The sequence below is a fragment of the Drosophila suzukii genome, chromosome 3, assembly GCF_043229965.1.
Source record: "Drosophila suzukii chromosome 3, CBGP_Dsuzu_IsoJpt1.0, whole genome shotgun sequence".
Taxonomy (NCBI): domain Eukaryota; kingdom Metazoa; phylum Arthropoda; class Insecta; order Diptera; family Drosophilidae; genus Drosophila; species Drosophila suzukii.
In genome coordinates this window covers 91,166,506-91,193,504 of record NC_092082.1, presented here as the reverse complement: position 1 = coordinate 91,193,504, position 26,999 = coordinate 91,166,506, and the positions used below count along the sequence as shown (strand labels likewise).

Below are 26,999 nucleotides of genomic sequence, written 5' to 3'. Positions count from 1 at the left end.
AGTTATTATTATGAATTTAATGAATTCTTCGAATTCTTTACTTACGCATGGCCCAACTACTTTTGGGAAATCTTTCCCACAGGATTCCAATTACCCCTTTCAAAGTCCCATGATGGAATTGCCTCAATTGTGGACTTACGTAATGCTGTAGCCCCCCACCGAAGAAAAGAATCCCATAAATCAACACATCCGCTCAAGTTCCAGGAACCGCCCATTTCAGAGGCTCCGTCTATTTCATTATAGAATGAAAACCAAATTGTTGCTATTTAATTGGGGGCCAAGTGTGTGGGGGACTGGCTCTCGTAGGAGACTGTGCTCGTTTTGGGGGAAACTGAAGTCTGGAAGTCTGTCAGCGTGCGTAACTACGCATTTGCCATGCGGATTGGTTTGTATTGGATTGGATAGGAGTCGAGTTGAGGAGCCACAAATGGAGGAAGGCAAAATTTCGGGGCATAAATCATTCACATGCTAAACAGCCATGGAGGTGGGGAAAAAAGTGTTCAAGAATAGGGTATACTCTTTTGTAAAGAAATAACAAACTAAAAATAAAAAAAGTAAAAACTTAATAAGCTTAAAATCAGAACAAAATGTCTAAAGATATAAAAATGGATTCAAGAACTTATGTATTTCTTAAGAACTAAAACAATAGTACATTTTACGAAGACAAAGCTTGCTGCGTTATCAGAAGATTTATTTTTTTTGTGATATTTATCACCTTTCCTTGATCTTTTATTGCTACGCCCCTGAAAATGGAACCTTGAGAAACTGTCTCCCTACTCTGGAGCCCTTAAAAACATCTGGCTACTCGAAATTAGACAATCCACAGAGCTTACACAAAAAAGATCAGAAAAAGCAGACATTGTGGTAAATTAACAAATTAAAATGGACCGAGCTCAAGATCAGCTTCCCTTTTCTCTCCACTCCCCTCGAAAGTCCACAATCTTCTCTACGCACATATCGGAAATCTTTATTTTTGGTGCGTTCGGTCCCGTTTTTATGAATCTATTAATTTTCTACGACCATAGATTTCGTGTGCTTAAAGCAATCAAAGTGCCGCCTATAAAAAACCTAAATTTGCGTGCCCCAAAAATGTGACTATGGAAAAAGGAGGGGTCAAGCTGTCATGTATAAAAAACGAAGCGAGTCACAAAAGTTTTCCTGGAAGTTATTTCTTCTGATTCGCAACGGTTCAAAATGTAGATATGGTTTTTTTTTATTTATGGAAGATTAGTATTTTAACGATCTTATTTGCTGAATTCTGAATTTCAAAAAATACATTTATATACTGTATTACATTCTTACCCATATCGCCTTAGTTTCTAATATTTAACTTGTGCCATTGTTTAGGTTTTCCAATTTCCATCTATCAATTCATCTGCCAACCCTTTAGCATTCCGACCACAAAGTCAATTGGCTGTCATTAATTTGTGAATGCTGTGTCCAGCTCATTGGTTTTTCCTGGAAAACGATGTGTTCACATTTCCAAGGGGGCAAAGTTCTGTAGAAAATCGGAATTCATTAGCATGGCTTTTGTGCGAATGCGAGTGCAACTGGCCCCCAAAACGCTGCAACGAATCTGCTGCAAATTGGCTAACGAGCCAATATCAAGTGGGTTGAATGGCCCACAATCTGTTAGCCGCATTCAGTAAATGAGCAAAAGTGGGCGGGGCTGGGACTGCAACTGGGCCCAAACGCAAACAATGGCCACTTCGTTAGCCGCTTATCACTATGGGCAAAAAGGAAGGGTTACCATCCATATAGCCAGCTGCAACAACAAATTATCTTCTGACAAATTGTTTGGTGTCAACGCCTGGGGAATTGATGGGCCGATCGGTTGGATATGAGAGCCTACATGTGGAAAAAATTATGGGAAAAGTACTTACACATAAGAATTAATTTGTATCTTTTACTAAGTCGCTTACATTTAGACAATGTTATTCTGTTTAATTGCTGTTATTGTTTTATACAATTTTGTTCAAAGAAATTATAACTTTTTGAAATATTTACTAGGGAATCTAAAGAATTCGCTGTTCGATTCTAGGCAGACAAAAGCTCATTAGCATGTAAATCATTTACAAAGCATAGAGTAGCATTTTAAAAGCATTGCATTTTAAAATATGGAGTATATGTTAAATCTAACGTTTATATATAACTAAATATTAAGAATCATTTCACAATCAAAAATCAGAACCCTATTTTCAGAATTTTTAAATTATTAAATAATGATGGAAAAATTTAAAATGAATTATTTAAAATGAAAAAGATTCACATGGCTTCAGTGAATAAAAAATATTTGTAGAAATTTCAGAATATTTTGCCTTGTGCACACATGGGTGGAACAGGGCGTGGTCGTCAATGGCTAATCAGTTGGCAACCGACTCGTTCGGCTATTAGCTAATAATAGGAGAGTCCGATAGGAGGGGGCACACACATTTCCCTGGCTGGCGAGGTGTTTAAACTTTTTCATGGCCAAACCAAATCCATGGCGAATGCAGTTGCAAACAATTGCAGGAAAATTGGAGGGAAAAGGGAGGTATTTTACCAGCTAACAAAGCAAACGATAAGCCAAAAGAGAAGGCAGCCCAAACAAAAGGCATGAAAAGTGAAACAAATGGCAGTGTCAACGCCGCCAATTGAGTCGTTTGCTGTGGAGTGTAGCACCACCGCCTCCTAGCCCAACCCACCAGCCCTGCACCACCACCCGTAGCCTTAAACTTGAGGATGGCTTTGTCGCCGTCTAGGTTTCAAGGCCCCCCGAGTCCCCTGGCGGATTCCCTTTCTCTGCTTGTGGCTCCCAAGTCATATGCAAATGCCCTGCGGACGAGGCTGAGGGCCTAGGCAACATCGGCACCACCAGCACAAATATCAGAAACAGAAACAGCACCACTTGCACCACACCATCATCATCGTCGTACACCACCACCCATACCCACACCCGTACTATAACCATACGGTCGGGCACTCAGACACTCGAACACTCATGCCAACCCACACGACTCCCCACAAAACAGTGGGGCATCGCTAAATAGTTAGCAAAATCGAAAGTGAATAAAGTATTTTTATAATGGTGATACCTATATAATTAAAATGTTTTAAACAAATATTTCGCTTTTTATCTTAATCTACGCTTAGACCTTAGGTAATATAATTTTTTGTAGGATGCTTTAAAAAAAAATTTCGACAACGCTATTGCTGGTTTCAGTTTCTTCTTAATTTTATGCGACTTTTTTACATAATCTAAGAAAATTGTGTTAAAAAATAATTCTCTAATGTCTTAACAATCCGTATTTCAAAAACTTGTAGTTTCACACCTTAAATCTTTATGATAGGCAATTGTCTTTATAAGGTGTTAATGGTAAATAACTATTGTATAGATAAAGATATTATGTTATGCAAACATCTTTAAAGTTTTGTACATAATGACAGCGTGATAATGTAAATATGTTCTTACTAAATATTTTTTAAAAATTTTAGCACAACATCAAACCTTATCAAATATCTTTTTTCTATATATATTTTCTTTATATTTCGAGTCCTTACTGTACTTGAAGAATGCATGGGTCTTTGGTTGTGCGGATTCTAAAGTTAACCGCATGACGAATCACTTCGCATAAATTGAAACGCTACGTTGCATGCACCACGTCTGGTTAGAGAAAAGAGGCCCAAGCGGGGGAAAAGGGGGCGGCGGAAAAGCGAAGAAAGGGGCGGGGGAAGAGGGGCTTAGGGGAAGATTTGTAGCTGTTGCGGCTCCTTCAGCGAAATGTGCGTTGCCGCCGCCTCATAATTCTTCAAATGCGTGTGGTGGGTCTCAGGGGGTTAAGGAAGGGGTGTGGAGGGCAAAGGAGGCTGCCCCTTGGGGTAAACTGAAAAAAATAATTTGTGAAAGAAGAACAAAAAAATATTAACTAGTAAGTATTTTGTAGTTTTCTGATCTGAAAAAAGAATTGCATAGTTTTAGGGGTTACTTATTTTATAATATTTTGTTTAAATGCGTTATTGTGTCTTCTACAATTAATATATTTCTTTTACTTCATGTCTAAATTTAAAAAAAGATATACGATTATTTTTTTAAAATAACTTTTATAAATTTGCAACACCCCACATTTAATATTATTTTGTTTCCAGTGCAAAGGGGGTTGGTCAGGGGGCTTAAGAACACCACTGACGCGTTGATGAAAGCCTCTGTCTTCTGTCCCTGTCTCCGTTTTTCCTTCTCCGTCGCAGTCGCAGCTCGTTAAATCGAGCGGCAGACCCCTTCGGACCCCCTTTGGCCCTACGCCCATGGTGCTTAACCCGCAACTGCTAACAATTTATTTGCGTGCATGCTAATTACGCATACACACATACGTGCATTCACTGCCTTTCATGTGTATGCGTTTACTTATCAAGATTACTATGATAATTCTTCTTCAGGCTTTCTTTTGTGCAAAAGTGCTGGCGGGGCTTAACCCTATAGGGTTCCATAGAAAGGGTAACGCTTCATGAATGAACTGGCGAAGAAGAGGTTCTTTCAGCTGCAGAATGGATATGTTAATTGATGTTCAAACTTCACTTTTATGAAACAGTATTTAAGGTCTTCAAAAGGAAAAGTTAAGGTAGGGTATTTAAGACACATTTTTATTTTTTATACATCTCATAGTATTCTTTTTAATAATCAATTTGGTTTTAAATCCTTTAAAAAATATATAACATTTTAAAATATTATAGGTATTTATAGACTTCCATAATTTTGTTTTCCCCACAAAAATTGTAATATCTCACGTAGTTCTCATTACTTTTCTGCTACATTTTGTGTCATCTGCTTCTACCTTATTGAGTTAAAATGTATAATTATTTCTGTCTCCTGCGGTTTGTCGGTAACTTCGCTTTTCTGCATTTCTGCATTTCTGCCCTTTGGATTTCACCTTTCGCACCGTTTTGTCATCCAGTGGAGTGCACTTGAAAATGCGCCTGCGATTGCAATTGCAGCGCGACAAGGAAAGTTGGATGATAATTTGCAGCTCGTTGGAGCCATTAAAATATCACTCTTCTCTCTGCGTTTCCCCGATTCTCCCTTTCTCCAGCAATTTCTCCGGGAGAAGAGGCACGCACTGGCCATAAAAAGGGTTCACCTTCCCTGCAACAGTCGCAGTCACAGACGAGTAGTTCATAAATCCATACTTTAATTGGATTAAAAACGGCTCGACTGGGCTCGGCTCGATGCACTCAGAAAACACGCAAGCAATAAGTAAAACATACTATACAAAAATAATTGACTTACTTTATTGTATATATTTAAAAAGTAGAGAAAAATAAATCTTAAATATTTTTAAAGTTTGAATTTCGGGCTATTAGAACTGTAAAAAGTAATTTATCTAATTTAATTTAACTAAAAGTATTTTATTTTATTACTTATAGATACATTTCTTGTGTAGAAGATTTCCAATTTTTTTAACCATTTTGATATTACTCAAAATATTATTTTATCTAATAGTATCCTAAAATTGTAGGTATATAGTAAACAACTTCATATTTTCCATAAGAGATATACAAAAATGTATTCTTAAGTTTGTATTGCATTTTATGTGATAGCACATACTTCTCTGGTTTTCTCAGAGTGTACTTTACAGCGTTAGTGAGGTGGTTCGTGGCTTGGGTCGTTGGCTCATTGTTGTCATAGGAGCAGCCGCCACGTCTGACAATCTCCTCGAAGTATACGGCTCTATAGAGCCAGAGACCCCGACCCAGACCCCGTGATTGTGACGATTGAGAGGGGAGTTGGGGGCTGCGGAGTTCCAAAGACAAGCCCACAAGGCGGGGACAACTTTATTATCTAATTTGAGCGACATGTCAATGCGGATTAGGGTCACACGTATCGCCGAGCAATGCAAAGCCGACAATTGAGATTACGGAGTGCCCGCAGCAGAGCTCTCCATTCCCAAAACCAGATCCCCAGAACCAGCTGCACCTACCTGAAAATCGTTAGAAAACACATAAAGCCAGGGCCTGTATCTGAAATTTATCTCTGGTGCATCCGGTGCAGGGTTTTTGCATTCGCCTCCGCCACGAAGAGAAGGGTCTTCCTTGCTTCATTTTTGTTTTTTTAGCTTTCTGCCGGCGTGGGCAGATCCAGAAAGCCATTGTCTGGGCCTTTTTAATGAACCCTTGAACTTGACACGGCCGCCAGGCCAGTCGGTCCATGTTGCATTGTCTGGCCGGACATAAACAATAATTAATGTGCAGCAGTGTCAGGGCAGCAGTGCCAAAAGGCCATGACCAAAAATGCAGGCGATCCAGGGACCCTGGGCTGGCCAAAGCCAAAACCAAAACCAGCAACAGAAACACACTCTTCAGAATTCAGATCACACTCGGAAAATTACATTTCGAGTACTAGAACTTTGATTAAAATTTAGGAAATCCACATAAACATAAGAACTTTGTTAGTTCTTTAACTTTCAGATACTTCCATCAATAAATACGGAGTTCATAAACAAAAATATACAATAAGTATGTATTGTACTTAAATGTAATTTAGGATATTTAAAATATTTTATATGATATTTTATTATAATAGTACTTCTAGCAAGAACATATGATATGATATAATATGTTTTAATAATATTATTTCTAGAGAAACCTTTGTTATTAAATACAGGTTAGTTATTTGCCTGAGTGCATCATTCAAAGGCCTGTGTCCGTGTTTTGGTTTCGCCTCCTGGCCATTCCTCAACTTCTGGCGAAGGGGTTCCTGTGTTTCCCTTCTTCGAGTGGGTCAGTGGTTAGTTGGGCACCTTTCGAGAGTCTGTAGCGTTCGGTTTCTGAGATCTTTGGCAGTTCGACATTAGAGAAATTGCACACTTGAAATTTATGCCCGGAAAGGGAGAATCGGGATGTTCTCCATCTTCCATCATCTTAAATTTTGAGTGGTTGTGTCGAGTCTTGGCAGGCGAGGACATAAAATGAAAACATTTGCGCCTCTTATATGGGACTGGATATTTTTGCTTAACCCCAGAAAGGTTTTTAAGGTAATTATATAATTATTATATTGAATTGACTTACAAATATTACAATGAATAAGGTTAGGCATTTAATTTAACAAAATCTTACAAATATTTTATGATAATTTTTCAATTATTAAAACATTAAAAGGATTTCCTTGGGTTAAGAACTTTTACTTGTGGCCAAGAATTTGGTTTTACTCGTTTCGTTTTCGTTCATTTGGCCATTTGTTCCTGCTGACTTCGGGCCAAGTGAGTTGGTAAGTTGGTAAGTTGGTGAGTCTGCGGCGGAGGTATTTTCAAGGCCAGAACCGAGAAAATGCAATTTCAAGTGCGGCTCGCTCCCACGAAGGAGATGAAAAGGCCTGAAAAGGGGGCGGATCGGGGGGCTTGGGCAGGAAGACGTTCTTATTTTTATACTTTAATGCCTTGGCGTATCTGTCGACACCAGCAACAGCCAACCAGCAACAGCAACATTCATTGCAACTTCGTGCACCGCGTGTAAATATTGCTCCAGCGGATGGACAGGGGCAGGATAAGGGTTAAGGGGCCCAGGGGAGGACAACGACGACATTTAGTGCTAACAATGTTTGTTCTGGCCAGGCGTCGTGCCAAGGCATCCCGAACTCCCAATACAAGGTACAGTGGGTTCGGGTTATAAAACTTTGATGTACAAAAAAAATTGGGAATAAAAATAACCGTATAAAAGAAGAATTATAATAATAAAAAATACTTTTGTTGTCAAATTAATTGTGTTTTTCAATTTATTTATTATTTACTAGATCTTAAATAAATTTTAATTTAAATTTAAATAAATTTAAATTTATTTTTAAAGTTAAGTACCCACATTTTATTTTATTAAAATGATGTTATGTTCTTCATAATTAAAATGTGTTGCGTATCAATTTAAAAATATTAAAAATATATTTATAGCAATTTTGAAAGTGATTGTTAAACTGCTTTTGATTTGGTGGTGAATCTTTAATATTAAGATACAGTTCTATATAAATAGACATACTTTTTTGCTGTGTTTTGAGACACTGTGCGCTGATTCGCTGTTTACTTTGCACGCCGCCTTTGTGCTGATCCCGCGACCAAAGGAAACTCGGAGCTCTGGAAGATTTGGGGGAGTGGGGAGCTGGAAGATGGGAGGCGGGAGTTGGGAGGCGGAGAAACCAGCCCTCTGGCTGTCGCTTTCAAGGTTTTCTGGCGGGGGCCATCCTCCAGCCTCCATCCTCATCTTGTCTGCCGCGAAGTTCCCGGCATGCCGACCGCACATTTCGATGTCATTGAGGATCGCAGTGGATTCTCTGGCGATTGCATGACTGATGAATAGTTGCCCCACGAAGGGGCTGCAACTCCGGGATCCAGAAAATATCGAGGGGGAAAAAGGGGTACAACCGGCGGTACAGCCTCCTGCAATTGTGCGTTAATTGGGGCGGGTGTGAACCGAATGGGATGCTGTTTCCAGTGGCAGAAATAATGAAAATTATCCCTATTAAATGCGCCAATCATAAATCATATTTATGGCAATTGAAAGGCGCGCTAAAGAGATTCCCCCTGCCTCTTTGAGGCACCATAAATTCTAAAACTAATTTCCAAAGGGCAACCCTTTGAACTCGTCTTGGACCTTTGGAACCAACCCCCCTGAGGGACCATAACAAAATTAGCCCACTTTTGTTGTACGATTTTTTCTCCAGCTTTTCCACATTTTTTGCCTGCTGTTTTTCGTGGCATTTTTAAATTGAATTTTAATTTCCTTGGAAGCCGTAGGAAAAACAGGCCGGCAGCTAATTTAAATTGAGACACATGCAGGCGCCAAATAATTAAAAGAGCCCTTTTCCTTATTCTTTTTTCTAGTTTTTCCTCTGCTTTTTTTCCTGCAACCTGAACCCTCTGGTCGTGATGCAGTACATTTTCCACATGAAATAACCACAAAAAGTGAGACATTTTTTCGCATTGGAAATGGGTTAAATTTAATTGCTTTTGTCATTTTGATTTGCATTTTGCCCTGTAAGCAATTTGTTTGTGGGCGGGGATTGGACAAAATGTTCCCCAGAGTGTCGTTCATCAAGGGAAGTCTTTGTGCTGCCCAAGAAAGAAGTCGTTTTTCAAAAATGTATTTGTATATTTTGGGTTGTATTTTTTGCCCTGACTCGCGGCATAATTAGTGCGGGGTTGGAGAAGGGTTAAAGGTGGCCACTGTCAGCACTAAAAAAACTGAGGCCATAAGTTTAACTTGGGATTTATGCGGACCTTTGATTTATTGAAGGTCACAGTTGGGGATCGAGGTCCTTTGGTTATCTTCCCGGCAGTCGAACTCTGAAATTGGGATCCCTCCTTCAAATACATAAAAACTTTATTGTTCACTTCGATCCGGGGTCGAAAAACAAACAGTTTGATTCTTCTTCAAGAGAATTGCCTTTCATACAGGCGGAGAAAAAATGGAAGTAATTAAAATAATTATTTATAAATATATGTTTTTGTTTTATAAGGATAAACAAGTTGGTAATAATTGTAAGATTTCTATCCCATGTTTCTTTGAAAAAGCGCGTATTATATCATATTTTTATAAATTTTCTCAGTATGTTTGTAGTTCCTCTCGAGTTGTTTTCGAAACCATTTCGTTATTTATGGCCATCGCTGAACCGCACTGAGCTTAGCCAGAACTTGACACTTTGGGGCATGGACATTGTGTCACGATGAAATGGAGCCACATGCTTAGAGGAACACAAACACGACTGGGGGATCGGATCGCGTGACAAAACATTTGCTGGCTGGGATTTATAAGGCCAGAGATCCAGAACAAGTGTAAATATTTGGAATAAATCATTTGAGAATGTCGGAGGAGATGGTTGAGAGGGGTTGAGAGGGCCCCAATTAGCGACCGTCGAGGATTCCATTCCCATATTGCAGTTCATCAGTTGGTGACGACCCCACACCGCCCACCGGGCATATATACCATATATCTGCGACTTAAGATCTAAATACTCGGCGGTACTATTTTTAACCAACACACTCGCAAAGGAGGAAGGAGGATCCCATCTCAGCTGGAGTCGGAACGTGATCTCGAGCCGATAGCCCCATCACGATCCGCGATTAATCAGCCGGCAGCTGGAGATTCATCCTGGATGAGAAATCACTTTTCATTACAATAGGTATTCGGGTATTTAGGAGGGGATTTTGGGTTTGCTGTAAGGAGTATTATAGTATTTCGTGAAAATATATAATATATTTTAAAAACATCTAAAGAAATTATATTAACTGTAGCGCATGTATAGTATGTTATCATTATTATCATCATAAGGTTTCGAATACCTTAAATACAATAATGTATCTTGTATCTATGGAATCAGTTTCCTTAGGATCCAAAAGGTTATCGTTTTCATGGGTACCTAGTATTTTACACTATCTCAACCGGATTGCAACAATGTTGCATCCGATGAGCTGTCTGCCACCGCGGGGAGTTGCAGAAGGGTTAAATAATTAAATGCCCATTGTGTGGTGGCTTAAAAAAGAGCAAAGTGGAGTGGGTCGGGAAAAGACTGTTCTATCTGCACATGCCAGCAGTCCGAGAAACCTCCTGCCTTACTTTAATTTCTGCTCCTTGTGACACACATAGATGCACATGGCGCACACATACCAAATAGTCTTCCCTACTATGTGTATGATGGGGTCTACCTACTGACACCGACTGCGGCAACAATTGTGTCTACTGCTCAGCCCCCTTTTTTCCCACAGCTCCCCTGATCTTTGCTCCGCCCCTGAAAATACCCATGGAGTACCCCTGAAATCCTCCGGTTCCCTCTATCGCATTCTCCCTTTCAACGATCGTTGTGCAATCAGTGGAGCATTAAGTGCGATCGCCTTCGCTTTTGGCTGCAGATTCTACAACTCTGGCTAAAGTAATAGTGCAAGGTATTGCTAAAATCTAGTTAAATCTAATTTTGTTTTTAAAAGTTTAATATAAAATATCTAAAATACAAAAAATTTGTATATTAAATACGGGTTGAAGGAGATGTCTCAATTTGAGTGTTACCAAGTATATAAGAAAGGATTGGTTTATTACACCAAAGAGCGTAATCCATGTTATTAAAAAGTAAACAAGAGTAAATAGGAATCGTGATCTTTTTCGTTAATATCTTTTATTTGTAAAAAAACGTTCATCCTTCGTTATGGCTTTATCTTATTACATATTATTATTATATTACATGACATATCTTATTTAAAGTGTGACCAACTTCAAATAAGAAGCTTAGACTTTTGCATACACACATACAACAGCTTCGCAAGTAATATTTGTAAGGGACTATTATTTTGAACCTATCTGTTCCTGCTTCAGCTGCCTGTTCCATCTTTATGCTGCGGCACGTAAAGCTGGAACATTCGTTCGCATCGGATCGTCAAAGTTCGGTACAAAGTTGGGTACATAGCCAGTTCCCTCGCTATATAAGGCGCGTATGTGGAATTCTGCGTTTGTGTGAGGGGGAATCTGCAAGTTGGCGCTGTTGTTGGGCACTAAATAAAAGCGAAACTTGTTTGCGATTTTTTTTCCAATACCCCTCACCCATTGTTCTTCCTCTTGCTGGCAGTCTGCTGGTTGGGGCCTTGAATGGGATCCTGCCTCGCAAACTTGAACTTGCTGGCGTGTCTGTGTGCGAAGAGTGGGGATAGAAGTGAGTCTTCTGCTGTCTCTTTCGCATGTCAGTTGGAGTATGTACACTTGAAATAAAATGTATCTAGAAAATAAATTCTAAAAAGAGAAATGTGTATTAAAAAGCTATATTTTTAAAATTCATATATAATATATAATATATTTTAGGCAAGGCATAAGTAACTTACAGAAATCTTTACGTTTTTGAAACTGTTTATATATATGTCTAGAAGTATGCAATGAAATTTAAAAAAAAGGTATTGCATAATCTTCCTTGTAAAAATAATATATAAACAAATATATAAAATTATTTACTAAATGAATTCTTTTAAAAGTATCAACTTTTCCTTTTTTTAGTGTACTACCCCTTTATTCCCTTAGCTTCCCTGGCCATCCAATTTTCTTTTCTGCGGTTTATTTCGGTTTGCCTGGCTTCAGTCGTCTTCGCTGTTTTCTGTTTCTGTTTCTTCGATGATATCATGGCTATATTTTTCTGGATGTGTGTGTCAGTCAGACAGTTGCTACTTCACTTTTTGTGCCCCTTCCCCATATAATTTCTTCTCTGCGTTTTTTGCAACATTATCTCTTTATCAGTTGACAGAGAAGACCTTGAGACGCCTCGCTGCCCATTAAGAATCGCTGCTTAGAAGGGTCCCAAGAGGGGGTTAAAAACACTTATGAAGAGCAGGCTAACAGGAAGCCCTGACTCCCGACGAAAAGAACAGAAAATTATAATTTAAATCAGTTTTAACCAGTGCTTACTGCACTTGTTCTTGTTATCCTCCTTTTGGAAGGCCACAAAAAAGGAAACCCCAAAAAAGCAGACACCAAATTATAATTTTAATAACCATGATGATAATGAACCCTACCCACTGTCCACTCATCAGGGCTTTTGTATTTTCGGGGTTTCGGGGAAGCTCGCTCAGGTGAAACAGGTTGAGCGACCACAAAAAGGCAGGAAAGATGCATTCACGACATAGTAAATACATATATTTGTGTATATGATTGTGAGGAGAGGTGCACTGAAATAAAAAAAAAAATAAAGAAATGTCCTGTGAAATTTGTCCTAGCAAAATTCATAGAATTAAGAGGTTTCAAAATATGCATCAAGGTGTCTAAAAGTAGGCAATAGTAAATTTATGAAAAACGTATTAATGACAGTCATCACTTAATATAGAAAATTGTTTATAAAACTATTTTAAATAAATTTTTTAGCGTAATAAATATGTATTCGTATACTTCCATTTGCACACTCTTAACGTTTACTCATATTTTTTGGACATATATTTTTATGACAACGACAATTTGACAGGCAGACGGACCAAGAAAAGCTGAGGGATGGGACTGGTGAAGTTGGGGGAAACGGAGCATAAAACAGAATTATCATAATTATCGAAACTTTTGTTTATGGCAAACATCAGGAGCAGCTTGCAGAGGCATGTGTCTGTTTAAATTGTGTGAAGACATGTGTAGAGGATGCGGTGCCCATTTGCTCAATTTCGGGATCGTTTTATGGCATTCCTTTCTGTTTGGTACCCAAATGCTTTACTCAAAGTTATACAGAAAATTTCAAATAAATATTATACATATATCACAAAAATGTAATACCTTGATTAATAATCATAGTATTAATTATAAAGGCAGTGAGTAGTGGTAAATGTTTTCACCCATTGAAGCTTTGCTTCCTTTTTTAAAGGTTCTTCAAGAACCCCCTGGTATGCTAATTTCATTAAAAAGAATCAACAGATCCACCTTGTTGATTTGCTTCCTGGCGGAATTATTCAGTTTACCGGTAAGCAGAGAAGTGCCTGTCATTGGAGCTATCTCTGAAGTAAACCAAAATAATCCTGGCAGTCATTAATCAAGAGTTACTCACTCCTCCAAACATTTGCCCAAAACTCTTTTCACTAACTGTTACTTCTGCTGACGGGTTCTGTTTACCCCGCAATTTAAATGAATTTTTTCCACACTTCATTTTCATTTATTCTGTGTCATGCTCTATCATCATTAAAACGTCCAAATCGCTTCCTTTGTGCCTCTATTTTTCGGCAACAATTTGCTTATCTTGATTCACCATCAACAGGCAGACACGAGGGTACCACAAAGTACAGGTGACCGTGTACATGGGTGGGGTACGTATATCTGGGGTCTGTTGGTGGCATGGAAATCACTTGAGCGTGTTTCCTTTTGACCAGGCCACGTCGGTTGTTTAACGTTTGCACTTTGCGGCTTTCCATTTGGGCTAGCCCCCGCCCCGCCCCCTTTTCCACCTGCAGCATTTTCACACTCACTTCATTTAATTTAATTTGTGCATATTTTTTGGGCTGCCGCGGCGAGGAAAAACATTGTAAACTGATACGAGCTTAATGATGTCGAATCCCCCACCCTTTCCGTCTTTGGTCCTAGATGTGTTTTAGGTGTTTTTACACTAGAAAAAAATTACCAAGCTTTAATTTGTTAGTAAAATTTAATTTGAAATTTATATAACATTATAACTTTGTATAAACACCCTTATAAAGTTTCATTATGGTTAATTTAAATTGTATTGTAAAACGTTAATAGGCTCTTATTTATTTTATTAATTTTTTAAGGATTAAATTTTTGTATGGATTTTAGAATTCTTTTTTAAAGGGGTTTTTTATTAGGGCGTAATTCAAAATATTTTATATCTAGTGAAAAATATATTAAATTTTTTAATTACATTTAATTGTGAGTAATATATGACTAACTTGAATAATATAAATGGTATTTAATTTTAGGAACTCTTTTTTTAAATCTAGTATTTTTCGAACAAGAACTTTTTCTTAGTGTGCCCGTTTCTATGTGTGCCTAGGCACTAATTAATTTTAATGAAGCTGTTGCTGATGTGCGTGTGAAGTGTCGCAAATTACAGACAAAGGTCCGAAAGTTTTATTTTTCGGGAGTGACAGTTGACAGGCTGAAATTGTGGCGATTAATGCTGCACTTGGGTTTTCTTTTGTTTTGGATCGTGGTCGCGCATCGATAGTTAACCAAATCCCAGATTCGTATCTCCTTTGAAGACCCGGGATTCGATTATACTTTTCGTTTTGGTCAAGTGTCGATAAGACAACCTTTGGCTTCTCTCACTCTGCACAATATAAAAAAGGGGCAGGAGGAGCAAAGGCTGCAACGACGTAATCGAAAACCAGTTCTCTGGCTGCAAAAATGTTCATTATAGGGATTTCTCCTTTGTATATTGTGTACATAAGGCTCTAAAAGTGGTTTGGCAACCCTTTTTGACACACAAACACCATTGCAAACCCTCGGGTAAATGCAGTTTTTTAACGAGGCACGTACATATGCCTGTTTAGATGCCACTTCGATGCATTTGCAGCTTTTTTTGCTGCATTGCAATCACGCCGCTGTTGCATGTTGCATGATGCATGTGCGTGCCCCTTGCGTCGACAATCAGGGTGGTTCACTCTTGATCTTGGGAGGATTATCATTTCAAGGTTGCCGGTGGCTCGCCCAGAAATTTATTTACATCTTAGAGATGGAATGTGCTCAGTTATTGTTAAAATATTTTAGATGTGGATTCAATAGTATAAGCTTTAGTATAAAATTGGTCACTAAAAAAAATTTAAACATTAGTATTTATTTCTTTCCTAAAAAATTCCAAATAACTAAAGGTTTCCAAGCTAAAAATGTGGGACATTGTTGGTACTTACTACTTTCTACTACTCATTTATATAAGTCGTAAGTATTAAATACTATTTTGTGCACTTAAGTTTTGTCCGCTCAAGAGAGCGTCCGTTTAAATGTATTTTTTGAGAGTGTTAGGAACCCAATAAATATATTTTTTAAAGAACCTGAGACACCCTCACAACGTTCAACCGACTCGCTCCCCCTGCTTTATATATAACTCGATTTATGTACGTACTCTGTCAGACTTTGTACATACATTGTTTATGCAATTCTCGTGACTCCTTTTGGTTCTGTTTTCCGCTCGTTGTGGTTTCATATTCGCCTGGCCTTCTGCAGCTCCTCTTCTCCGGGCCTGCTGTTATTGTTTATTCCGCTTTGGCAGCATTCATGCCAATACCATATAGCCGCTCCTCAGAGGAGCAGTCCGTCCGAAAGTCCGCTGCTCCTTAGACCTTGACCACTAACATAGAAACAGGCCATAACCGGTTGGCGGGCCAACTCGATTTGCACAATTGGCCGTCCTGCCAGCAGACCCCCTCGGTTCTCAGTCCCCCAACCATCGCATATATCCCATATATATAAATGCCCATACCCATATATCGGAGTGAAGCCAGTTGTGCGATTCAATTACCGAATCACACCCACACAAATGGTAACTGCGATCCGTGGATTCCGCTTTGAGGTCTTCAGCTGTCAAACCGCCAATTAATGGCCCAAACGTTGACGGACAAAGAGTGTCGCAAATCGTTGAAAACGTTTTCTATTATCATAATTATACCCTTTGATGGAGGGGAATTTAATTATGTCAGAATTTGGAAAAGGGCTTTCAGGGTATTTAGATAATGGTCTATAAGTCTATTAAAGGAACTATTTAAAATATTATATTATAACAATATGGATAATATTAATACAATGTTTTTTAATATTACCCTACAATCAAACAGTTTTAAAGGGTGTTTAAAATGGACGTTCCCCCATAATAGCAGTCCCCAATTTTCGTCTATTATAATGTTTATCTAGCAGTCGCACGCACCTCAGTTAGTCATGTTTAGTGGGTGGGGATTATTACGTCCAGTGAATTTTAATTGATGCGGGATTATGGCCGCTACAAAGCCAGGAGGCGACCAAAACCAAAGGGTTGCCGAAATTAATTACCAAAATGTTTGTTAATTTTCATAATTACAGGTCTTGGAGCTGGCACGACTTTTCCTTCTTGTGGGGGAGATCGTGTGTGTAAGCGGAGGAGGAAGAATCGAAATTTGCCGCTCGATAAAGCGACTTAATGGAGGGCCTTTGGGAAATACACACAAGAAATACGACGTCGAGCTCCGAGAATGTCTTCCGGAGTGGAATGACGACCCTCATACCTTTTCCCCCGTAACCCTGAAACCCCGTATAATTTCCATTCCCCTTCGAGATGACCTAGTTCTCGAGGCTCCGAGGAACAAAAGCCACATACTTGTCATAATAAAAATTATTCAAAAACCGGCATGTGTGCATGGTGCTTCCTCCTTCTCCTGATGGATTTTAATTTCATGTTTTTTTTGGAAATATGATCCCCTAATGTTGTTGGCAATCACGTGTTCCGGACTTCGATTCACTACGTATCATTTGACCCCTTTTCCATTCTTGATTCTAACCCCCGTTTGGGGATCGAGGGATCTCGAGCTAAAAGCAGATGCACTCATATTCGATTTGGAACCCGACCTTGTTTACTGTTCTTAGATTTCAAAACAACCCAGCTAATTGAGGCCCAACTTGTTGATGAACTCTGCCCAAATTGGAACACAAAGAAAGCACTCACTAAGCTCTTTATGCGATTGAATATTTATTTGTTAATTGAACTGCTTGAAAGTTCTTCAGAGGCTGGTGATGGCATTCTGCGAGGGGCACAAAATTCATTACTCATCAGATTAGCAACAGTTTTTAAGAACCACTTACGGCCAGATCGCCTAGTCCAGCATTTAGCTGCTTTATATAGGGGGCAGCGGCATCGGCAGCAGCGGCAATTGTCTTGGCACTCACGGCCTAAAAATAAATAGGGATTTAAATAGTATTATTTATGTAGAGTATAAAACTTAAAGATGAACTTACTCCTCCTTCGGCGATGATAGAAGCGCCATCAGACTGAAAAGAAGAACACATTTAATAGTTTATTCCTGTAATTCTTTATTGAGTAGTCTATATACTCTTTCTATCTATAAAATATGCTTTAAAAGTACTTTAATTCAAACATATTCAAGATACAAGACAGTATACTTTTTTAAATTAAGTCATTACTTAAAACTTACCGAAAGACTGCGAGCCTGGGGACCGGTCTTCATTTGAACACTGAGACTGGTAATGGCATTCTACGAAAACTTGGAAGTAAGCTAAATTTTAAGGGATAGATTAGAAGTATATCTTACAGCCAAATCGCCAAGTCCAGTGCCAACTCCACCCAGAACATCGCCCAAAAGGTTGGTGGCCTCGGGTTGCATATAATCATTCTCCACTCTCAAACTTGTGATTGCGTTCTAAAATATTGGGAAATATTTCTTAAATCTTAAGATTGCCTAGCAAGGATCTCACAGCCAGATCGCCCAGAGCGTTTCCCATATCGCTAAGGATATTCAGAGTGGTTGGCTGGACGAAGTCCGATTGGGAGCTGGCCACAGCGTTTTCCAGTTGGCGGATGACCTTCTCCCCAGCGACGGCTACTTGGGACACATCCCCCATTAGGGATCCAAAGTTAAGGGTGCCAGCTTGGGAACTTTGGGCCACCAGGACGATGGCAAAAAGGGTTAGGATGGTAGAAGACTGCATGTTAGTGCTTTTCGTAAAGTCAATGAATTACTGAATCACTTCCAGTAGCCACACTGCATTTATAGGCCATTCTTATCTGTGGGCTTGTGTGGGAGTTACTGACTTCTTTGACGCCGCCAATAAAAACAAATCACTCTTGAGTGGTTAATGATTCACCACTGATTGTCGGCAACATTCTGATTCTGATTGATCAGTTATTTGACTTTATTTCTGGCTATTCCTTACGACATCGTCAATATTTTATAATCTTATAAACGACAGTCTCAAGAGGGTCCTAATAACAGGTGACCAAAAATAAAACCAGAAGACAAAACAAATAATGACGGGGAATTATCTAGAGAGCTAGGACTTAAAATAATACAAAATGCCGCTTTATTTATTGCTCGTTCATTTATTGGCCTAAATGAGTAAAAATATAGAGGAGTACTCTAAAATATGGAGTGGAAAATATTTCCAGCTGCTTTTGCAACATCTCCAGCAACATTTCCAGCCGCATTTGCAACATCACCGGCAACATTTCCTGCTGCATTTGCAACGTCTCCAGCTACATTTCCGGCATCATGTGCAATATTTCCAGCTGCATTTGCAACATCTCCGGCAACGTTTCCAGCTGCATTTGCTGCGTCTCCGGCAACATTTCCAGCGGCATTTGCTGCGCTTCCAGCAACATTTCCAGCTGCTTTTGCAACATCACCGGCAACGTTTCCAGCAGCATTTGCAACATCTCCAGCTGCATTTGCTGCACTTCCAGCCACATTTCCAGCGGCTTTTGCTGCACTTCCAGCCACATTTCCAGCAGCATTTGCGACACTCGAGGCCGCGCTTGCAGCATCGTGAGCAACAGTTCCAGCGGCATTTGCTGCACTTCCAGCTACGCTTCCCGCTGCACTTGCAACATTACCAGCAGCATTCGCTGCACTTCCAGCTACACTCGAGGCCGCGCCGGCAGCATCGTGAGCCACAGTTCCAGCGGCACAAGCCACACTCGAGGCCACACTTCCAGCAGCGCCGGCCACATCATGTGCTGCGTTTCCGGCAGATTCCGCTACCTTTTCTGCGGCTTTGTCAACAGATCCATCATTGTAGCAGGTGCAAGCACAGGTAACCGCAGGATTTTCAGAGCCTCTTACGATTTCCCTCTTGGAGACGGATTTCTAAAATATGCAAAAGTACATAAAATAATAATAAAAAAGGATTTTAAATGTTATATATACAGATTTAAAAACTTTGTGATTAAATGATTCTATGAATATGAACTAAATGATTACCTTAGTTGTTTGGCTGGCAGATTGAGTTTTACGTTCAGCACTGGCTGCCTGAAAATACATATTAAATAATTGTTATTACCATTATGATATATGAAATTACAATATTTCTAACTTACCGCTTCCTGGGCGACTAGGTGTCCAAAGTTAATGGCAGTATTGGAAGCCTCTTGTCCTAGTAAAGTGCCCTCTTCTCCCAATTCGTGACCAAGAATATTGCCATCCATTCCAAGTTGCCAACCTGATGAGGCATTTTCCTATAAATAAATAATATTATAATTTATTTTAATAATATAATTTCTTGTGCTACCCACCGCTGATGCTCCATAATTTAAGATGCTTTGGACGCCTGCTTGGCCAAATTGAATGATCTCTTGTCCCAATTGATCACCCAAAGTGGAGGAATCTTTACCAATTTTGTTGCCCTAAAGTTATGGTGGCTAGTTACTTTCACTCTTCTCAATGCATTAAATATATTTAGTTACCAAGGTACTATTCAGCACACTTTTAGCGTTGATCTGGTGTTTTCCCACTAGGCAAATTACCAACAAAAGACTGACTACTATATTTTTCATAATTGAATATCGAACTAAAGATATTAGCGTGTTTTGCTCGGTTTATATACCCAAAATATAGTATTTTTATCTAAGGTGCAAAGTTCCTATCTAAGACCCACTTTGTGATCGATCCATTTTAAACCCTGTACGACTTTTGACAATTATTTCCTCTAGTCTGGGAGGTCAGGAAAGGAAAGTACACAAAATAGTATGAGATATCGAATTCGATGTCTCCTAGGTCTGGTACGTTATCTAAAAGTGTCTGGCATTTGATTAAATACCTAAATTATGCTTTAATTACATATATATTGCATTATAGTAATGCACTTGAAACTTATGATTTTATCACCCTTACAAAGGTCAAGTACAATTTCTTTTAAGCCGTTAACATTGACAACAAATAATGATTCCCCACTTCTTTAAACTTTTTCTTATCGAAATGAAAACAAAGTCGCCTAATTTGGGTTACTTTTTTGGGTGAATGAATAAGCAGTAAAAAGTTATTTTTATTATCAGTAAGTAAACATTTTGGGTTCATTGTGTAAGTAAACAAATCAACAGATAGTACAGTTTTATGTCTACATATCTTCGCCTTTGAGCGGAAAGTACTTATAAGGATTGGGCATTCCATTGGGCAGAAATCGGCTGAGAGTTCGGCGCATTTTCACTTTTTTCGAGAGGGTTTTCCGGTCCAGAGACTTTTTGGGATTTCGGTAGTTGTTAAATACAAAATTTAGGAAATATTCGGCATCCTTTTTTTTCTTGCCAGTAGTTGAGTGTCTTCTTCCTTTAGGTAGTTCGTATGAAAATCTAACGTGGGCATTGCCGCCGGTTTTGATGTTGAAACTCTTGTTCTCCTCTGAACTCGACTAGGATAGATCATTAGTTAAATCAACTCAATTTAATTCAACTTTTTCAGTATGATATTTACCTTTCCCTGGATGTGTTCGGAAATTAATAGTAAAATGCAAAGGTATATTAACAAAAGGGCTGTCATCGTTAAAATGCTTTAAAATAAATAGAAATAAAGCCGCTAATTTTCTTTACCGTATAATCAGTTCGATGCACTTAATTTGTATTCTAAACGCTTTCTAACTTTTCTTTTTATTTTTATACCCGTTACTCGTAGAGTAAAAGGGTATACTAGATTCGTCGGAAAGTATGTAACAGGCAGAAGGAAGCGTTTCCGACCCCATAAAGTAAATATATTCTTGATCAGGATCACTAGCCGAGTCGATCTAGCCATGTCCGTCTGTCCGTCTGTCCGTCTGTCCGTCTGTCCGTCTGTCCGTCTGTCCGTCTGTCCGTATGAACGCTGAGATCTCGGAAACTATGAGAGTTACAATACTGGGATTAGGCACGCAGATTCCTGAGATTCCTGCGCAGCGCAAGTTTGTTTCAGTAGAGTGCCACGCCCACTCTAACGCCCACAAACCGCCCAAAACTGTGGCTCCTACAGTTTTGATGCTAGAATAAAAATTTTAACTGAAATGTAATGTTCTCATCAATACCTATCGATTGACCTAAAAAAAAGTTTGCCACGCCCACTTTAACGCCCACAAACCGCGAAAACCTGTGACGCCCACAATTTTTATGCTAGATAAAAAATTTTAACTGAAATGTATTCGTCTCGTCATTACCTATCGATTGACTCAAAAAAAAGTTTGCCACGCCCACTTTAACGCCCACAAACCGCAAAAACCTGTGACGCCCACAATTTTCATGCTAGATAAAAAATTGTAACTGAAATGTATTGGTCTCGTCGATACCTATCGATTGATCCAAAAAAAAATTTGCCACGCCCACTCTAACGCCCATAACGCTTAAATCTGTATACCGCCGGTAGGTGGCGCATTTTAATCTCGCTTTGCTGCTTGCATATCTCCATTTAGCTGAGTAACGGGTATCTGATAGTCGAGGTACTCGACTATAGCGTTCTTCCTTGTTATTTTAACATTTATGTCTTGGAAAAATTATATATTCAGAAAGCAAAAGGGTGTACAACAAAAAACAAATAGTACATTTTATTTGATTTATTTATATGTAAGAAGAACCCATTGTGAGTTTGATTTTCTATTATGTTCGGTCTTTTTCTTTATAAAATCTCCCAGTTTTACCTGCCAATAAATAAATCCAGGCAATATTAAATATAAGATATTATAATAAAGAATTCTGACTCACGAAAGCCTTAGAGATAACTCTGGACTGCTTTCCATCAATGCCGTTGCCCTCTTCAAAATGTTTTGCCATATTTCCCATTGACGCTTCGATGATACTTTCAATCCTTCCAATCTCTTTTGATTCTTCTGAGTGGTTAATCAATTTTGCAAATTGGCTAAAAGTTAGCAGGAACAGGCCTACGATGGCCACTGTTTGAGTGACCTGCCGCATCTCATCGATTGGAGAACTTAAAGTTAAATTGTAGTATATTTAATCCCCAATTCGCCACAGAAAACGCTTTAGAAAATCGCTTCGTTGCACTTCTCCAATCTCGAATATATCTCCCTGACATATAGTCAATGTCAGCTGTTGGAGTTCTGAGTCAAGCCCAACTGCTTTACGACGATTTTTATGCAGCCCGCCAGCGATTTGATAGATTTTTGCATAAAATGATTCCCAGCACTTCCGATACGTGACATTTCGGGTGGTGTTCTCCAGCTCACTCGCCTAATGTAAACAAGTTATAAAACGCTCGTAAAAGGCCAGTGCGAAAGCAAAACTATGGCCACATAAAAAGGCTATAAAATCTGTAGCTTCTGTTACCACTCTCGATAAAAAACGAGGAAAGAGCAGGGAAATGCAACAAGAATATTCAATACACTACGCTTTATAAGCCACAAATAAAATATCTCTATGACACGCATATAAACTTAGATATTTTTGTTATACAAAGTGATTTGAAACTATTTTTTGAATATTAGATAAACAAAGTTATAGACAAACATTAAAATGGCTTAAAATGTTAAACATTTATGCTTATAATTTGCATTACTACAAAAATATACTATATTTTAAGAGAAATTATATTTAAACTTGATAATATATTTTTGTATAGCAAAAAAATACTTATCTTAACTTATGTAACTTAAATTAAAAGTTTCGCTATATATTCAAAATTCACAATACCTTCTATAAGAAGGGCAAACAACAATAACAACAGGATATATTTTTTACGTCTTTTGCGAACTTTGCGAAATGCTAAAATCGTATGGGAACCTCATGACCTCAAAAGGGGGTTCAAATAAATGAAAACAGGGGAAGTTTGTGTCAAAGGTGTCCGTGTCCCGAACCACTATTGGAACCCCAACTCTCATTATCGCAAAATCAAAATGCGTTTGTCAATGAATTAGAATCGCTTCGATGGCAATGTCGCTCGTAAAGTATTTGCCTTTGTTACTGCCCTTTTTTGGGAATTTTACTACCGCTAAAATAAGTACGCAAATGGATAGTGAATGTTTTTTCATAAGGTGTAAAGGATTTTGTTGGTTCAACATGAAACAATTTACTTCATAATTTTTTGCTGTATCTTAAACAAAAACACCCATAAATTGACTATACTTATTTGCCTTCTAAGTAATACTCCTTTTTTAACTACTATTTTTGAACAAGCGTCTGCAACACTGCCCAGAAACCAACCCCAAAATTATGCCAACAAACGTAGTGTGTTCGAGCTCAACAGCCGCTATCTTGAAATTGCGCATTTGACAAGAACCGAACACAGGCAGCGTGGCCGAGCGGTCTAAGGCGCTGGTTTTAGGCACCAGTCCGAAAGGGCGTGGGTTCGAATCCCACCGCTGTCACAGGATTTTTTTTCTTTTTTTTTAATCATTTATAATGATTAAAGAAATTCTAATAGCTAGAATTAGTTGTCATACCCGAGGACAATAATAATTTGGTAAAAACTTCAAAATGGTATCTAATAGGAACTACATCAGATCTTTTTCAAATTTTCAAAAATTAAAAACAAATTGTTGTATGTTAAATTATTTTTCCTAATTATTAAGACTTCATTTTGGAGTTTATAAAGAGTTTACTCTTTTTTAGCGTTTACTGTATTGTTTCCAAAGGCGATAATCACTAAATTCTATGTTAATAAATATTATTCACCCTACTCAAATAAATAAATATAAAACAATAATACCAAGTGAAATTGCCAATGCTACGAAAATAAATGTTATTATTGTGACTATTTCTTTTTTAAATTATTATAGTATATTTTTTAGTCCTAGAAATATTTTAAATATTTTTTGCTTATTAGCTTATTGCTTTTAATGCAGAAACAAAGAATTTATCATTAAGCTGCTAAAGAGTGATTGTTATTAATTGTGTCATTTGTTGCCCTCACTTTGGCAAACGTGTTGTGGTCTGTCGGTCTTTAGACCTTAAAAAGCTGTCTAACGTTTAACTAATGTTTTCTTATATATTTGAAGATTATCGTCATAATAACTAGTACTTATTAATACCACCGAGCCAAAAATGAATATATATGAAGCCATCGCCATGCTTTCCTAGCAATACAGTGTACTATTTAGCGTTGAAAAATTAGAATAGCGTGAGGCAATTACAAACACAATTACCAGTGAGCCATTACTCAAATAGAATTGATCTAAATTTAGAAAAATAAGAAATGTTCTTGCTAGAACCTTTTGTTGACTAGATGGCAGATGGCGCCTCGTTGCGGCAGCGTGGCCGAGCGGTCTAAGGCGCTGGTTTTAGGCACCAGTCCGAAAGGGCGTGGGTTCGAATCCCACCGCTGTCAGGTTGAAATCTTTTTTCCATTTTTTCCTTCACTTAACAGCAGGATGCAGCGTTTTTTACATATTCCACGCCTAATTAGACCTCGCGAAACGGGACCTCCTGACCCGGGGCTCGTTTTTCCGGAACACAAAGACCCCGTTTATCTGCCGCTGACATTTTCCGCGTGTTGCCTTTCAACTTTTAACTCTTCTAGCCCAACCCTTTCTGCGGTAACATGTTGATCCCGTTAACAACCCGCAAAACGAAAGGGAAATGTTAGGAAATTAAAGAAAGGGTTTGCCGTGGGTTTTGAGCCTTCGAAATCAAATGGATAAAAGTATCAAATGTCCGAAATGTATCCCGTGGTTATTTCCGGCCACCAACTGACTGTTAAATACCACAAAGATTGTTATTGGAAGATAGGCCACTGAAACATTGGGTTTGCGCGCATTTAGAAAATTCAACAAAACTCATTTACAAGCTACACAGTGAATATAAATAAAACTGAAGAATTTTTAATAACTATATATTTTCAAGGGTTTTTTGATTGAAAATCATATTTTTAACCATGCCAACCAGGTGGTCCCCTATATGGCTTGTAAATTTTGTTTATAAGTGATAGTATCTCAATTTTCACGCTCTAAACCAATTAGTATTTATGATTTTTAATTACTTTCCCTATACCATTTTTGTTTAGCTAAAAACCAATTTCATTAGTCAATTAGGGAATTCCCTTATTGATTAGAAATATAATTCTTTTTTCTGTAAGTTTTCATATTTTTCTCTTTTTCGTTCGCTTATGGAAATTTTTCAGAATCTTCTTCGCGTTAGGAACTGGTTTACATATGTAGATAGAACCTCGTTAGCTGGTAAATCACCAGGCTAACCGGGGAATGACGGAGTTTGTTCCGCCGGTGGATTTTGCACGATATAGTTGCTATATATCATTTACGAGAGTACAGGCCTCTTGCAGAGAGATGATGCATGACAAACGGGCAAACCCCCTAAAGGGATACAGACACCTAATTAGATACAAATACCCTTGAATTTGTCGTGACATAAAACGATTCCAGTTCATATAGAACATATATTTTGCATGAGTAACACTGCACTCAAAAAAAAAATCACCATAAATATTAGAAAATCGCCCGTGATTTCAAAACGCCATTGAATTAAGAAATATTTTCTTGATTATAGAAAAAATGTCAACAATTTAAGGAATTCGCCATAATTTATTTTTTTTTTGTAATGAAGAAGAGGAAGAACCTCATTTTTTTCTTAAACTAATGGCGAATTTTTCTTGATTTTTTTTCTTGAAATAATGGTAAATTCTTACTTAAATTTAGGAAAGAAATACCCATATTTTAAGAAAAAGTAACTTTTTTTTATACATTTTGATGGTGGTCTAGCTGGTAAAGACGTCCGGTCAATAAACAATCGAACAAAAGTACCTGGTTCGAGCCCACGCCACGGCAAGTGTACCCTTTGTTTATTATTATTTTTTTTTTTTAATTTATGTAATTTTTATTCTTATTAGTTTCACTTTTCTATTTACCAAATTGTTTAAACGGTTGTTAAAAAGGTTTAGATTAGAATAAACGTTATTGGTATGCGTAAAGCTGGACCAAAAACACCTTAGCCATGTTTAGTCATTGTATGACAAGAAGCACGCGTGGCCGAATGGTTAAGACGTCTGGCCATGGTGTGAGCAGTTGCGGGTTCGAGTTCACTCCGGGGTTGTCTGAGGTAAGCATTTTTCCATTTGTTATATTTATTTATATGTTTATAAAAAGTATTTATATAAATTAAATCTTTAATAAATTCAGGTAAATGTAAAAATTTTCAGACTGTATTCCCATGTAATAATTGCCATTAAATTTAGAAACGGTTTTATCCATTTAAAATCCAAAATTGGCATACAAAACCAACCAAATTCCTCTAATGTAAAATGTAATGTAATCTTACATTATAAATATTTTTTTTCTTATTTTAATAAATTTTTCCTTAATTTTAAGGTTTTTTACCATACATTTAAGAAAAATTTGTCATTATTTCCAGAAATGGCAAACCATAAATTCAAGAAAATTATTTATTTAAAATAAAGGTGAGTCGCCGTTGGATGAAAATCATAGGCGATTTTCTTGATTTAAAGGCGAATTTCTTGATTTAAGGGCGATTTTTTTTTTGGGTGTGGTAGAATTAGACCGCTTCCTATTTGTCAAATACTTTGTGACGTGGACAGGAATTCCTAGTCAACGTCATTGACTTGAGGTCTTGGGTTCCCTAAGTTCGTTGCACCCAAAATAAAAAGAGAGGTTTTCCTAAGCATAATATTTTG

The 26,999-nt window shown here is 38.0% G+C and overlaps 5 protein-coding genes and 2 non-coding genes across 11 annotated transcripts in view; 4 read left to right on the top strand and 3 right to left on the bottom strand.

The window, feature by feature from the left end:
* The window catches only part of Mlc2 (myosin light chain 2), a 272,717-nt gene that overhangs the window by 148,725 nt on the left and 96,993 nt on the right, over positions 1-26,999 (top strand). The gene's annotated exons all lie outside the window — the stretch shown is intronic.
* RpS7 (ribosomal protein S7) overlaps positions 1-26,999 on the top strand; it is a 267,915-nt gene that overhangs the window by 182,979 nt on the left and 57,937 nt on the right. The gene's annotated exons all lie outside the window — the stretch shown is intronic.
* LOC108016464 (serine-rich adhesin for platelets) lies at positions 17,107-18,141 on the bottom strand. The gene is made up of 6 exons (XM_017083119.4): positions 17,869-18,141; positions 17,706-17,813; positions 17,589-17,648; positions 17,392-17,424; positions 17,239-17,325; positions 17,107-17,177 (listed from the first exon to the last, which is right to left on the bottom strand). The coding sequence occupies exons 1-6, from the start codon at positions 18,100-18,102 to the stop codon at positions 17,157-17,159; spliced, it is 543 nt and encodes a 180-aa protein (XP_016938608.3). The 5' UTR covers positions 18,103-18,141; the 3' UTR covers positions 17,107-17,156.
* On the bottom strand, positions 18,474-19,993 carry LOC108016463 (circumsporozoite protein). Of its 2 annotated transcripts, XM_070996178.1 has the most exons (5): positions 19,853-19,992; positions 19,682-19,792; positions 19,487-19,624; positions 19,371-19,418; positions 18,474-19,256 (listed from the first exon to the last, which is right to left on the bottom strand). In XM_070996178.1, exons 1-5 carry the CDS (start codon positions 19,940-19,942, stop codon positions 18,531-18,533), a joined length of 1,113 nt encoding a protein of 370 aa, XP_070852279.1. In that variant the 5' UTR covers positions 19,943-19,992; the 3' UTR covers positions 18,474-18,530. The 2 variants fall into 2 exon arrangements, with proteins under 2 accessions (XP_070852279.1, XP_036677672.2); XM_036821777.3 differs by lacking the exon at positions 19,371-19,418 and having other exon boundaries at positions 19,853-19,993.
* Positions 20,413-22,337, bottom strand: LOC108020588 (uncharacterized). Its single transcript, XM_070996511.1, has 3 exons — positions 22,106-22,337; positions 21,979-22,041; positions 20,413-20,781 (listed from the first exon to the last, which is right to left on the bottom strand). Exons 1-3 carry the CDS (start codon positions 22,313-22,315, stop codon positions 20,503-20,505), a joined length of 552 nt encoding a protein of 183 aa, XP_070852612.1. The 5' UTR covers positions 22,316-22,337; the 3' UTR covers positions 20,413-20,502.
* On the top strand, positions 23,645-23,724 carry TRNAL-UAG (transfer RNA leucine (anticodon UAG)). Its single transcript has one exon. It is a non-coding gene; the product is annotated as a tRNA-Leu (tRNA).
* On the top strand, positions 24,604-24,683 carry TRNAL-UAG (transfer RNA leucine (anticodon UAG)). Its single transcript has one exon. It is a non-coding gene; the product is annotated as a tRNA-Leu (tRNA).

What these genes read in the sequence shown, in the direction of transcription:
- LOC108016464 (XM_017083119.4), bottom strand. Translation starts at nt 18,102, where the DNA reads ATGCAGTCTTCTACCATCCTAACCCTTTTTGCCATCGTCCTGGTGGCC. An exon ending in CCCAGGCTCGCAGTCTTTCG is followed by an intron (nt 17,425 to 17,588) that starts GTAAGTTTTAAG and finishes TCTTCTTTTCAG; the next exon opens with TCTGATGGCGCTTCTATCAT. An exon ending in CTGGACTAGGCGATCTGGCC is followed by an intron (nt 17,178 to 17,238) that starts GTAAGTGGTTCT and finishes TGCCCCTCGCAG; the next exon opens with AATGCCATCACCAGCCTCTG.
- LOC108016463 (XM_070996178.1), bottom strand. Translation starts at nt 19,942, where the DNA reads ATGAAAAATATAGTAGTCAGTCTTTTGTTGGTAATTTGCCTAGTGGGA. An exon ending in GTGTGCTGAATAGTACCTTG is followed by an intron (nt 19,793 to 19,852) that starts GTAACTAAATAT and finishes CCATAACTTTAG; the next exon opens with GGCAACAAAATTGGTAAAGA. An exon ending in TAAATTATGGAGCATCAGCG is followed by an intron (nt 19,625 to 19,681) that starts GTGGGTAGCACA and finishes ATTTATTTATAG; the next exon opens with GAAAATGCCTCATCAGGTTG.
- LOC108020588 (XM_070996511.1), bottom strand. Translation starts at nt 22,315, where the DNA reads ATGCGGCAGGTCACTCAAACAGTGGCCATCGTAGGCCTGTTCCTGCTA. An exon ending in GAGTTATCTCTAAGGCTTTC is followed by an intron (nt 22,042 to 22,105) that starts GTGAGTCAGAAT and finishes ATTTATTGGCAG; the next exon opens with GTAAAACTGGGAGATTTTAT. An exon ending in GAAAATCAAACTCACAATGG is followed by an intron (nt 20,782 to 21,978) that starts GTTCTTCTTACA and finishes TCGAGTTCAGAG; the next exon opens with GAGAACAAGAGTTTCAACAT.